The sequence below is a fragment of the Sinocyclocheilus anshuiensis genome, unplaced genomic scaffold (assembly GCF_001515605.1).
Source record: "Sinocyclocheilus anshuiensis isolate Anshui unplaced genomic scaffold, SAMN03320099.WGS_v1.1 scaffold1075, whole genome shotgun sequence".
Taxonomy (NCBI): Eukaryota; Metazoa; Chordata; class Actinopteri; order Cypriniformes; family Cyprinidae; genus Sinocyclocheilus; species Sinocyclocheilus anshuiensis.
In genome coordinates this window covers 1619021-1632766 of record NW_015544163.1, presented here as the reverse complement: position 1 = coordinate 1632766, position 13746 = coordinate 1619021, and the positions used below count along the sequence as shown (strand labels likewise).

The 13746-nt window shown below is 35.3% G+C and overlaps 2 protein-coding genes across 3 annotated transcripts in view; one reads left to right on the top strand and one right to left on the bottom strand.

Moving 5' to 3' along the window:
- LOC107695707 (cilia- and flagella-associated protein 70) overlaps positions 1–5057 on the bottom strand; it is a 26024-nt gene extending 20967 nt beyond the window's left edge. Inside the window, exons 1-8 of the mRNA XM_016495729.1 lie at positions 4989–5057; positions 4254–4437; positions 2684–2782; positions 2490–2575; positions 2204–2383; positions 1316–1498; positions 1140–1234; positions 960–1053 (exon numbers count right to left, since the gene is read on the bottom strand). Of these exons, the coding sequence (XP_016351215.1) occupies positions 960–1053; positions 1140–1234; positions 1316–1498; positions 2204–2383; positions 2490–2575; positions 2684–2782; positions 4254–4437; positions 4989–5057 (990 nt within the window). The remainder of the gene's footprint in view (positions 1–959; positions 1054–1139; positions 1235–1315; positions 1499–2203; positions 2384–2489; positions 2576–2683; positions 2783–4253; positions 4438–4988) is intronic.
- Positions 5058–5147: 90 nt separating this feature from the next.
- The window catches only part of LOC107695706 (uncharacterized), a 10525-nt gene continuing 1926 nt past the window's right edge, over positions 5148–13746 (top strand). The window contains exons 1-9 of one of the 2 annotated variants that reach the window (XM_016495728.1): positions 5148–5364; positions 6598–6710; positions 6811–6872; positions 6965–7478; positions 8607–8660; positions 10005–10083; positions 10762–10891; positions 11109–11207; positions 12536–12723. In XM_016495728.1, coding sequence (XP_016351214.1) covers positions 6607–6710; positions 6811–6872; positions 6965–7478; positions 8607–8660; positions 10005–10083; positions 10762–10891; positions 11109–11207; positions 12536–12723 — 1230 coding nt within the window. In that variant the 5' untranslated portion in view covers positions 5148–5364; positions 6598–6606. Of the gene's footprint in view, positions 5365–6597; positions 6711–6810; positions 6873–6961; positions 7479–8606; positions 8661–10004; positions 10084–10761; positions 10892–11108; positions 11208–12535; positions 12724–13746 lie in introns of both variants that reach the window. The other variant, XM_016495727.1, reaches the window with a different exon arrangement.

Genomic DNA, 13746 nt, shown 5'->3' with positions numbered 1-13746 from the left:
TTAACTGTAGCATTTGTTATAATAAGGCTAGCCTATTAATCATTACCAGGCCAATAATGACTTTTTAAAATTAATCAATATAGCATCTGTTATGAAGAAACAGCCGCCTGCACATTTAGAACCAACAGCTACAAAATGCCACGGTTGCAATAAAAATCTAACCTTAACAGATGATCTAATATAAATTCTACAAGAAGTTAGACTAAATTTTACACAATAAATAAGTTTTTATTTTAGTTTATTTAGTCTATTTATTTAGTCTTTTTTAGATACTGTTCAGCTTTATCCATAGCGTTTTAAAGTGTCTGTTTCTCTAAATAATTCAAATAGATCACATATTTGACCATCAGCTTCGCGATAGGAATGGCTCGAGCAAATCTTATCACTCTTCTCGGTACGGTGATCTGTGCGCCGCTTATGAACTGCTCATTGTGCTGAGCTGCTCCGTTCGGTTCGGAAGTAAAATGAGTGCTTATAAAAGTGCTGAAGGCGCGATTCAAATAATAAATTAATAGCCTGATTCTTAGGCGCGATTTAAATAATTAATGAATAGTCTGATTCGAGGTTTCCATTAACCATGGTATAAATATTGGGGGGGTTGTACTTGCTAGTTTTGGTTATTGGGGGGGTTATATCCCCCCATATACTACGCTCCTGGTACAAACACACAGTTTTTACTTCACAAGTCATTAACTGATGGACTGGAATGCTGTGGATTACTTGTGGATTATTGTGATGTTTTTATCAGCTGTTTGGACTCTCATTCTGACGGCACCCATTCACTGCAGAGGATCCACTGCTAAGCAAGTGATATAATGCTACATTTCTCCAAATCTGTTCTGACGAAGGAACAAACTCATCTACTTCTTGGATGAGCTGAAGGTGAGGGTACATTTTCAGCAAATTTAAATTTATGGGTGAACTATCCCTTATATGTTAAAGTTCAGGATGCTTCTCACCTGTCTTGTCTTCCCACCTTTGGTTGGGGCCGTCTGTATGGCCTTCATGATCTCAACAGGCCACAATCTACATTCTGCAATCCTGCGGGAAAGACTGAGAAAAATAGGAAGCCGTGATTGGAGTACATGAATTTCAGGACACAGGAGTGAGTGCATTGATTAAAAGTGTTGTTTGCTCACCAGGCCACACCTCCCGCATCAATAAAGCAACGATGTGCCGTATCCCAGCTCACTCTTTTCTGGTTACACTCAGCATCTGCTCTGAAATCCTTGTCCTATAACACACAAACAGATCAATGTGGTGACATATTCCTTCCACATCCATCACTGAAGTGTACATTAATGGCTCAAGTCACCGCTATGTCAGTAAGGTCTCCGTGATCCGTGTCTGTGGGTTCTGCATCAATATAAAGGCCCTGAATGACCTCGGCCCCTGGTGCGAGAAGAGACCCCAAGGGCCATTTTTTGGGTCTTGGCACTGGCTCCTTCTCACCACCCATTTTCAAGACACCATTGGAGAATAACAAGACTTGCTCTTTCTGTAAAACAATGAATAAACAATGTAAGACTTTTTATTTTTAGGCGAATTATTATTTTAGACATAAAAATATTTAGCATATATCTAAACATCTGTTATTTTAGACTAACAAATTTAACGCTTTCAATTTTTAAATTTCATTTTTTTACTTTTTTTGGCACTTGCTATATGAACAACTTAAACAATGTATTAATTGGAAAAATATTAATAGTATTTTAATTATTTTTAGTGCTATCAAGAGATTAATCGCGATTAATCGCATCCAAAATAAAAGTTTTTGTTTACATAATATATGTGTGTGTGTACTGTGTATTTATTTATTATGTATATATAAATACGTACACATACATTATATATTTTGAATATATTTACATGTATATATTTATATTCATATAATTTATATTATATATAAATATATTTCATACATAAACATAACATATTTTTCTTAAATATATACATGCATGTGTTTGTATTTATATATATACATAATAAATATACACAGTACACACACATATATTATGTAAACAAAAACTTTTATTTTGGATGCGATTAATCACAATTAATCGTTTGATAGCACTAATTGAAACACAATCAGTCAACAGTTTGGAATCATTTAGATTTTTTAATGTTTTTGAAAAAAAAAACAATTCTCAGAATGCATTTATTTGATCAAAAATACAATAAAAAACAAACACTTGTCTCTTACCGTAGCTGAGACGGGCATCTGCAGGGCAGCTATATAGTGGGATGGAGGTGTGGAGGCAGGATTCCAGACGTCAGGAACAGAATACGCCGTCTCCACAGTGACCATCAGCACATTAGAGTCAGAGCGCTGGGCATCAGAGAGCAACGGCTCGGGAACATGCACCGTCACATCGAGTGTGGACTGTGCACAGAAATACAAACAAAATATACAACATTACCTCATACAAATATTTTTATATAGTACTTATGTAGTGGTGTAAAAATGTGGTTATGAACATTGTCTTTACTTTTACGCCATCCTCATGTACAGCAACGTCTGCCGGTGATCCGGGCACCGCGTGAAGAAGCACGGTGGATGAGAAGCTACACTGACCTAGAATAAAGATATCACCGTTATCAAACCTCACGAATATGAAAATCCATAAAAAGTGCTTTCAAATGTGTAAAGTTTGAATCAAATGAGTAAAATTAAATTTTTAACCTCGCAGCAGTGGTAGTAGATCCACGACGGCTTGTCCTAGTACAGTGGTTTTCTCCTCTTTTTGTTTTTTCTCTTTTGGTAAGATCTCGAACACCGTTACTGAGAATACACATTTCTGTTTACATTTAACCATGAACAATTTAACATTTAAAATCAAGTCAACTATACTGTATGTATATATGGATAGATGGAATATTTACCATTTAATTTGTAGCTAAATTTACACACAAAATGTTTTCTTATTTGTGTATTTTGGATATATTTTCCATTACAAATATCTAAAAATCTTAATCCAGGACGCATTTGCTTAAAGGTCCCCTGAAGTGCCTTGAAACACGCAGCGTTATTCTATGTGGTGACGTAATTTCAACTGAAACAGGAAGACAGGGCGGGACATATCGAGCAGCCCCGCCCCCCTTTTAAAGTAGCCAATAGCGTTTTGTTTATATCTGCACGGGTCAGAGCCTTTGAGCTCGGTAAAGCCGCATTTGACAGCCACAGTCTAATAGATTACCCCCTAGAATTAATATGAAACTCTTAATAAAACAAAATAGTGATCATAATCATGCTGAGGCTGTGTAGTTAAGGGCCTCAGACAGGAGGTAAATTAGCTGAAACTGCAAGTCACAGAATTCTGCAGAGAACTGACACCTGCTCAACGAGAGAAAGCACAGAACGAATGCAAAGAACCTCACAGAATGGTGCGACAGAAAGAAATCACCAGTCTTCAGGAGGCTCTAACAGCTGCTGGACACCAAGCGCCGCTGGAAAAAGCCATCAGACAGGACTTGGAAAGAGAACTGTTTCACACAAAGTCACTGTTAAAAACAGCATATGTGGAACTAAATGAGAGAGACACCAGATTTAAGGCCTTAGAAGGCCATCGGCATGCTGCCAGAGCTGAGGTCTAAACCCTGACTCAGCAATTGAAAAGGAGCTTGACATGGTTCAGAAAGAATTGAAACAGTCGATGGCGACTGCGCATAGACTCAAGCAAAAGACCATCACATCACCAGCAGTGCAAGCTACGAAGGGGGGGAGAAGGGAGCCAAAGCCTGCTGCTTGACACTTCACAAGTCAGCTCCCTGAAAACCCTGAAATGTAGAATTGTACAGTAAGAAAGTTATTTCCCTTAACCAGGAAATTAACGTTCTTAGAATTGACAGACAGTTGACCCTGAGAGGTCAAGTAAATATCTACAGCGGATCTAAATATTTATAATTAATTATAACTAGTTATGATTAATTATTCATATTTCCCTTATGAGCTGATTCGGTACAATACTAACACCCAAAAAAACTTTAATTTTGATTTCATGGGGACTTTAAGAAGCAAAATGACTTTTAAGAAAAATCGCTTAAAAAGTCTTAAAAAATAGTCTGAAAAAATGATCAAAAGTGAGTTTACTGTATGTTTAAAACAAGAAAAAAAACACACACACTTCATTTTGATATTTTTTTTTTAAGAAACGAGAAGTCATTTTGTCCCTCAAGTAAATGTAGCTTGGTTTAAGAATGTTTTGATATTTGTACCAGAAAACGAGACAAAAACACTCATGTTCAATACTCACGTATGACAGGTTTATGAGCCACATCATCCAGTGTATGTGCCACTTCTGAGCACTCAAAACTACAGGTGAAGTTGTAAACCACATCTTTGTCCACAGGAACGTCCAGTTTTTGTGAGTCTCCCAGCACACATCCATTAAACTCCACCCGAACAAAACTGAGACACGAATCAGTCCTACTGCCCCTCTGAAATAATCACAAATGGCACAAACACACAACAGCAAAGATTTTATTATAGTACTACTAGTGCGAAAATGCCACACTACTACAGCTATTCTTACTACTGTAACATCATAATAATACATTAATATTCACATTCAAACAGTGCAAGAGGCTTTTAGAATCTCTCTATTGTTAAGTATATTTATACATTTACTTTTTTAAAGTCAGTGATGGCTAAAGCCAAGTTTGTTTTATTATTATATTAGATTTAATTAATATTACCACAGTTTTATTGTAGCAAAAGTTGTAGTGGAGACCGGGGCAAGTTGTCACACTGTTCACTTCAGTGAATATTATTTGTCATGGTAGGCTTATTTTTGAAAGTCAGTTTCTTGTCAAGACCGTTTTTAATTTAGTGTTTTGAACCATATAGCTAGAGACAGCAAGAACTTAAAACTCTACAGTTACATAGCTGTTCCTCATGTGACAACTAGCCCCGGTTATGCTGACCATTATTCGATAGAATAATGCAATCATTGATTGTAACATTTCTAATGATTTTAGTGACTTCTTACCAAATGATTTCCCGACAGAACACTGATCTGCACCGGCACAACTCTCCCAAACTCTTTGTGATTCTCCATGTTGAGAAACTAAACGACCTTAGTTTCTCCTCAACGCTAAACAACTGTTGCTCAGCTCTCACTTGTTTCCATAGAAACGACGCGCCGCGTCAATCTCGCGATATTTGAGTTGGCGTCTTGAGAAGTCGAGCTGTGTACATGGAGCGCACGGAAGTTTGATGCTAATTTTTCCGTTTTCCGACTGTATTTTGACAGTCTGAGTTACATACGATTCATTTAAATCCCCCAACGAGCTGGAGGTACATAAAGGATGGATAAAGGAAAGTGAAAGCTGTGTTTTTAGACGCTAACGTGCGCTTCCTGGCGGGTAACTTGAATCACTCCATGATAAGAGTCTTGAATCTTCATAAATATAACGTTATACTGACTGAATGTAGACTTACTGTACTTTAGTACGCACTCTTTAGTACGCTTTAGTGGATTTCTAACTGAACTTCGTGTCATTTGTGCTTCAAAACCGTCTGCATGTACACTAACGTTACCATTCAAAAGTTTGGGATCAGTATGATTTTTAATGTTTTTTAACGATGTTTCTTGCTCATCAAGGCTGTATTTATTTGATTAAAAATACAGAAAAAAACCCTGTAATTTTGTGAAATCTTATTGCCATTTAAATTAACACTTTCTATTTTAATATACTCTAAATTATGATTTATTCCTGTGATCAAAGCTGTATTTTCAGCATAATTACTCAAGTCTTCAGTGTCACATGATCCTCCAGAAATCATTCTAATATGCTGATTTATTATCAATGTTGGAAACACTTGTGATGCTTCATATTTTTTTGGAACCTGTGATACTTTTTTCAGGATTATTTTATGAATAAAAAATGAAAAAGAACAGTATTTATTCAAAATAGAAATCTTGTGTTACAGTATACACGACTATTCAAAAGTTTGGGGTCAGTACATTTTTCTTTTCTTTTTTTTTTTAAGAAATTAATACGTTTATTCAGCGAGGATGTGTTAAATGGATCAAAAAAATGATAGTAAAGTCTTCTGTTGTTAGAAAAAGATTTCTATTTTAGATAATTGCTGTTCTTTTTAACTTTTTATTCATCAAAGAATCCTAAAAAAAATATCACAGGTTCCCCAAAAAAATATTAAGCAGCACAACAGTTTCAACATTGATAATAGATCAGATTTCTGGAGGATCATGTGACACTTTAAACTGGAGTAATGATGATGAAAATTCAGCTTTGCATTACAGGAATAAATAATATTTTAAAGTATATTAAAACAGAAAACCAATATTACAAATTGAAATAATATTTCACAATATTACTGTTTTTTCTGTATTTTTGATCAAAAGAAATACAGCCTTGATGAGCATAAGAGACTCCATTAAAAAAACATTAAAAATCTTACGCATCCCAAACTTTTGATCGGCAGTGTATATGTGACCGTTTAAATGAATTACCATAAAAGCTAAAAGGTGATTAATATGGTGGGGAAAAATCAGATATAGGCCTAGCATCTATAATTCCAAACATTCATAAACATGTTTACCTAAAATCTTGCTTATTGTGTATTTTTCCCAGATATTGAGCATGTCTCTTCTTCATGCTGTTGATGAAGCTGTCAAGATGTGCAAAGCTGAAGAATCAAGACTCACTGAAAACATCCGACAGTGCAAGGAGATTTTACGCTCAATGTGCGGTGATCTAAGTGGTTATCTTGTTGGTATAATGTTCATGTGTTGTAAAAAGTTCACGTTTATTTAGAAAAGCTTCATTTATGCCATATTTTTGCAGGAGAACGCGTGTGACAGAAACCAGTGAGCTGGAAACTGCAGCAGCCATCGGTACTAAAGATGGTTAGAGGAAAATCATTTATTTATATTTATTCGTCATATCATCCCACATCATAAATTACACAATCGATCTTTGTTTCTGCCTTCTAAAGCAGATACTCTGCCTGAAGAAAAACAAGAAATTGAATTGTTGGAGCAGGTTTTAAAAAAAGCACTGAAAATCCGCAGCACATCTGAGGCTCATAAAGAACTTCACCCTGACAGTAAACACCCTAATGAGAGAAAAAATACAGCACTCATTAATTATACTGTTAAAGAGGGAGATAAAAGAAAGCTGGTGGAATCTGTCCCTCTGTCTGAGATGTGCAAAAAACCCATTCATCAGAGACGGGTCGGAGGGGATCTGACCCATGGGGCCCCCTGGACGCGGCCGGTTCTGGTCCGGAAGAGGCCGACTGCTCATCAGGTGGTCAGTGGAAGGCCGTCAGTCCCAAAGAGCGCTTCAGCAAAGATCTCTTCCACACGATTCCAGCAGAAGATGTGTGTCAAAGCCACAAACGCTGAAGAGTCATCTGAAGATAATTCCCCATCAGTCTCCTGCCAAGAAGTGTCAGCATCTGGTAAAGATGGGAAAGTCACAACAGGAAGTGTGCAGTCTAAGGAGCAATGGTATGTGTATGATCAGATAGTCATCTTTGTTGTGTGCAAATATGAAATTGATCTTTAATCAAATACGTACACTATATTTTCAAAAGATATTAATGCTTTTATTCACCAAGAATGCATTAAAGGGTTAGTTCACCCAAAAATGAAAATTCTGTCGTTAATTACTCACCCTCGTGTTGTTCGAAACCCGTAAGACCTTCATTCATCTTCGGAACACAAATTAAGATATGTTTGATGAAATCTGAGGGCTCTCTGACCCTCCCATAGACAGCAAGGGAACTACCACGGTCAAGGCACAGAAAAGTACCAAGATGATCGACAAAGTAGTCTGTGTGACATCAGTGGTTCAACTAATGTTACGAAGCTACGAGAATACTTTTTTGCGCAAAGAAAACAAAAATAACGACTTTATTCCACATTTTCGTTTCTACTGCGTCACTTGTGGACGCGCGTTCACGACAGTACCATCTTGGTACTTTTCTGGACACTTTTATGGTAGTTACCTTGCTGTCTATGGGAGGCTCAGAGCCCTCATATTTCATCAGAAATATCTTAAATTGTGTTCCGAAGATGAATGAAGGTCTTACGGGTTTCGAACAACACGAGGGTGAGTAATTAATGACAGAATTTTCATTTTTGGGTGAACTAACCCTTTAAATGGATCAAAAGTGACAGTAAATACATTTATAATGTTATATAAGATTGATATTTGAAATAAATGTTGTTCATTTGAACTTTCTATTCATCAAAGAATCCTAAAAAAAAATGTCAAGCAGAACAACTGTTTTCAGCATTGATAACAATCAGAAATGTTTCTTGAGTATCAAATCAGCATATTAGAATTGATTTCTGAAGTAGCTGTGACACTGAAGACTGGAGTAATGATGCTGAAAATTCAGCTTTGATCACAGAAATGAACTACATTTTAACATATAATTAAATGGAGAAGTTATTTTAAATTGTAATAAAATTTTGCAATAATAGTGTTTTCACAAAATTTTTGATCAAATAAAATACATAAAAAAAATTTGTTTAAATCTACCATCCACGAATTTTTGAATGGTATGGTATATTAAATATTTTCAAATGTAGCTTTATGGCTTTTCTTTGTTGTTGTTGTTGTTGTTGTAGGATACCATCTCCTTTGTTACCAGCTTGGCGAGCACAGAGAACAAAACAGAAGCGGTCAGTCTTAAATTGTCTTTAAAAATTAAAGGAATATTGTGGGTTCACTACAAGCTGAGCACTTTCAGTAGCGTTTGAGGCATAACATTAATTAGTAGTGAGTAATTAATGACAGAATTTTCATTTTTGGGTGAACTAACCCTTTAAATGGATCAAAAGTGACAGTAAATACATTTATAATGTTATATAAGATTGATATTTGAAATAAATGTTGTTCATTTGAACTTTCTATTCATCAAAGAATCCTAAAAAAAAATGTCAAGCAGAACAACTGTTTTCAGCATTGATAACAATCAGAAATGTTTCTTGAGTATCAAATCAGCATATTAGAATTGATTTCTGAAGTAGCTGTGACACTGAAGACTGGAGTAATGATGCTGAAAATTCAGCTTTGATCACAGAAATGAACTACATTTTAACATATAATTAAATGGAGAAGTTATTTTAAATTGTAATAAAATTTTGCAATAATAGTGTTTTCACAACATTTTTGATCAAATAAAATACATAAAAAAATTTTTTTTAAATCTACCATCCACGAATTTTTGAATGGTATGGTATATTAAATATTTTCAAATGTAGCTTTATGGCTTTTCTTTGTTGTTGTTGTTGTTGTTGTTGTAGGATACCATCTCCTTTGTTACCAGCTTGGCGAGCACAGAGAACAAAACAGAAGCGGTCAGTCTTAAATTGTCTTTAAAAATTAAAGGAATATTGTGGGTTCACTACAAGCTGAGCACTTTCAGTAGCGTTTGAGGCATAACATTAATTAGTACATAATTTATACTTTAAAATCATGTCACAATAAGGCACTTACAATGGATGCAAATGAAACAACGCAAACCTTAAAATACTGTTTTGAAATTAAAGTCACAGGACATACATTTTAACATAAAACTAGTGTAATATAAATCACTTGCTCACCTCGTCTGTGAAACATCAATATTTTTAGTCTTGTTATGAAGATGTAAAGCAGATCAATCTTTTTTTTTTCACAGAATACACACAAGAAGTAGTATTTTTAAACAGAGAAAAATCTAAACATAAAATGATGTCAGCGACTTGTAAGTAGAGGTTTAACTACCTAGAAGAGTAGTTATAGTGCCATGTTATGATTTAGAAAGCATCGTAACTCAAATAACACATATTTGTAAGGAAGACTTCATGTAAATGCCTTGCTCCATTGACTTCAGTTGAACCTTCATTAACATGATTTTCACTTTAAACAGATGTTGATAGAGCTTTACTAGCATTAAACACAAAATATGTCTTATAATATATAAATATATGTAGAACAATGAATTACACTTATTGTTGTGAGAAAAAAATGCATTTTTCTTTCAGATTGTGGAAGAAAGTGTTAACCCAGCAATCAAAGCCAGTACCAGAGAGAACCAAATTCACAGAGAGACTGCGAGACACTGTATCCTTTTCAGATCAATCCTGTTGCTTCTGTCCTGTTGCGTTTGATCGGTATCACCTCAGACATGATCAGTGTATCCGTGCAATCATCATTACTCCTGTTGATGTGGACCCTCGGGCCATCCAAGATGATAAGTAGATGAGTTTGTTTCTTCCTCACAACAGATTTGGAAAAATGTAGCATTTCATCACTTGCTAGCCAATGGATGCTCTGCAGTGAATGGGTGCCGTCAGAATGAGAGTCCAAACAGCTGATAAAAACATCACAATAATCCACAAGTAATCCACACCACTCCAGTCCATCAATTTCTTTTTGAAGTGAAAAAAAAGTGTGTTTGTAAGAAACAAATCCTTTCAAACATGCAGCTTTTCATGTCACAAGTCATTAACTGATGGACCAGAATGCTGTGGATTACTTGTGGATTATTGTGATGTTTTTATCAACTGTTTGGACTCTCATTCTGACGGCACCCATTCACTGCAGAGCATCCATTGCTGAACAAGTGATGTAACGCTACATTTCTCCAAATCTGTTCTGAGGAAGAAGCAAACTTATCTACATCTTAGATAGCTTGAGGGTGAGTAAATTTCCATTTCTGGATGGACTGTTCCTTTAAACATGACGTGTCTAAAATCTTGTAGTATTTTGTTTGTTGTTCCTGAGCTGCTGTTGTATCAGTTCCCGTCCGAATTGCCTTCTGTATGTCCCGCTGATATCACAACAGAGCTGGACGTGCTTACACAGCGCTGTCTTGACCTGACGCACTGCTTCAATGCTGAGCTACAGGCCCAGAAGGACTCAGATTCAGGTACCCGCGTCTGGGGCAGAAAAATGGAGGGCTGCAGGAAGACAGAAGTGTGTGGGTGGATGTAGGGGGCTGAGAAACGAGCAACTGGACAATAAGGATCCTTCCAAGGATAACACTGTCAACACTAGCCATTATTCATCTGAGTCACAGGACGTTTCAGTATCAGGAAGCTCATTTAGAGTAGATAGAGACCAAGATATATGTGTGTGTGTCACAGGGACCTTGCGTGAGAGAGAATATGAGTCCTTGCGGATGCTGGAGGGTTTGGAGAGGATGACGGCAGAACTTATTGCATGTGCTGATCATCGCAAGAAAGGTACTTTAGAATCTCCAGCTGCACAAACCATTTGACGTAATTTTCATGTCAGGGCTCCCTGCTTGTGATGGTATTCATTTGCTTAATGAATATTGCAAATGTACAAAACTATTAAAACCTTTTCAGTGTGTAAAAAATAGATTTATTAAACACACATTGACCTTTTGTGACAAAATGCCTCAATAGAAGATTATGTAATCAGGTAAGTTGTCACTGTTATAGGTTAGCTTCTCAGCTATATTTACATGTGAAACAATTATAAAGCACAAAACAAATATTAAATATTATGAAATGTTTAACCATTTTTTACCAGCAGAAACAGTAATTAATACATTTTTAATTTATAGAATGTAATTTTATTTATTTATTATTATTTTTGATAAATATAAAGTTTATATAATAAATTATAATATTAATATAAATTAAAATGTTAATATTAAATCATAATTTCTTGATATTTTACATTTTATTTTAATATTATTATTTATTAAAGTACAATTTTATTTAACACATGTATCAGCTTGTCCCAACCTGACATTTATGAAAAATCCTTTTGTCACAATGAAACCTTTCAGTTTAAATCTGCCTTTATTATATAGTGGATTCTTGTCTGAACCAACAGATAATTGCAGTTTTACTTCATGATAAACTGAATGTTTTAATTTAAGAACACCAACATACAAAACCTTTTTTTTTGTGACAACTAGCCCCGGTCTAGTTTATTCTGTATGTTCACATGGTATTTGTAGTGATCACAAGCTTGCTGTGTTTTCTGAGTTCAGTCTACTGCAATGACACACATCACACCCTTCATCTTCAGGCTATTTTGGGTCTAATGTGGTGTCAGAAGCCTGTAATCTGTTCACACTCCATTAAACACGGCCAGTTGTGTCCGCTCTGTGCCCAGTAGCACAAATTCATTCACGATTTCTACACACTGTCCATTTATCCAAGAAGACAAAATTCCCATCCCTTTCTCAATGTCGTTAACGGTTATATTTTTCAATATACGACAGTTCCCATGTTCATGCTTCTTGGGAAAGCAATTAATGTACTTTAGATGCTTGCTGATTTTCCATGTTATGCCTTATTCTTGGCATTTGGTATTATTAAAGTATTATTAAGAAGATTATTTATAATACATAAAAATATTCTAAAATATGTTAAAATATTCTAAAATATATTCTATAATATATTCAAATCTTATTACAGATTTTGCAGTTTAGTTGTGAATTTGGTTCACTGCGATGTTCATACAGCTTGATCCGGATCATACGGGTTGATAAACCGGATGTAGTTCTAATACAAAACTGCCCTGTGTTTCTCAGACTGGGAGAGGTGGGATATGAGGATCTCTGGAGCTTTGTGTCCCGTCCGGAGGAGAGGTGAATGGGGCGACCCGGCCCGTTCCTGCCTGCCACCCGTCCTGTCGTACAGCAGTGAGGCTGAACTGAGAGAGCTGGAAAGCCAAAGGCTCAGAGTAGAACAACTTCAGCAGGCCGTTTGTCTTCAGCAGGTTTAAAATACTTTGTCTTTCTTTCTTATATTCAGGAAGTAGCTTTTTCTTGTTTTATTTTCATAAGCTTCTGTTTTAAACCGAGCTGAGCTGACTAGCTAGACAGCAGTCATAAAGTTATTCTGCTGTAAGATACCTTATTTTGGATGGAATTTAAGGCAGCATTGCATTTATCCATCATTCGTAAGTCCCACAATACATTGCATGGATCCTCAACTTGCTGTCTTATTCAATACTAAAAAATGGTCAGAATTAAAGTTGCGATGAAATATAAATAGTAGGGCTGCAAAACGATTAATCGCAATTAATCGCATTCGAAATATGTTTGTTTACAAACTGTGTGTGTACTGTGTATATTTATTATGTATATATAAATACACACACACACACACATTTAAAAAAATATTAGTATGTAAATATATTTATACTTGTATATAATTTATTTGATATAAATCTAACATATTTTTCCTTAATATACAGTGGGTACGGAAAGTATTCTGACCCCCTTAAATTTTTCACTCTTTGTTATATTGCAGCCATTTGCTAAAATCATTTAAGTTAATTTTTTTTCCTCATTAATGTACACACAGCACCCAATATTGACAGAAAAACACAGAATCGTTGACATTTTTGCAGATTTATTAAGCAAATGGCTGCAATATAACAAAGAGTGAAAAATTTAAGGGGGTCTGAATACTTTCCGTACCCACTTTATACATGTATGTGTGTGTATTTATATATACATAATAAATATACACAGTACACACACATATAGTTTGTAAACAAACTTTTATTTCAAATGGGATTATTCGCGATTAATCGTTTTGCAGCCCTAATAAATAGAGATAAATCCATTTCTGTTGTTATAGTTTTAGCAATGCAAGCAGTTTTTTCAACATTGATAATAATAAAAAAAAATTTTCTTGAGCATCAAATCAGCATATTAGAATGATTTCTGAAGATCATGTGACACTGAAGACTGGAGTAATGATGCTGAAAATTCAGCTTTGATCACAGGAATAA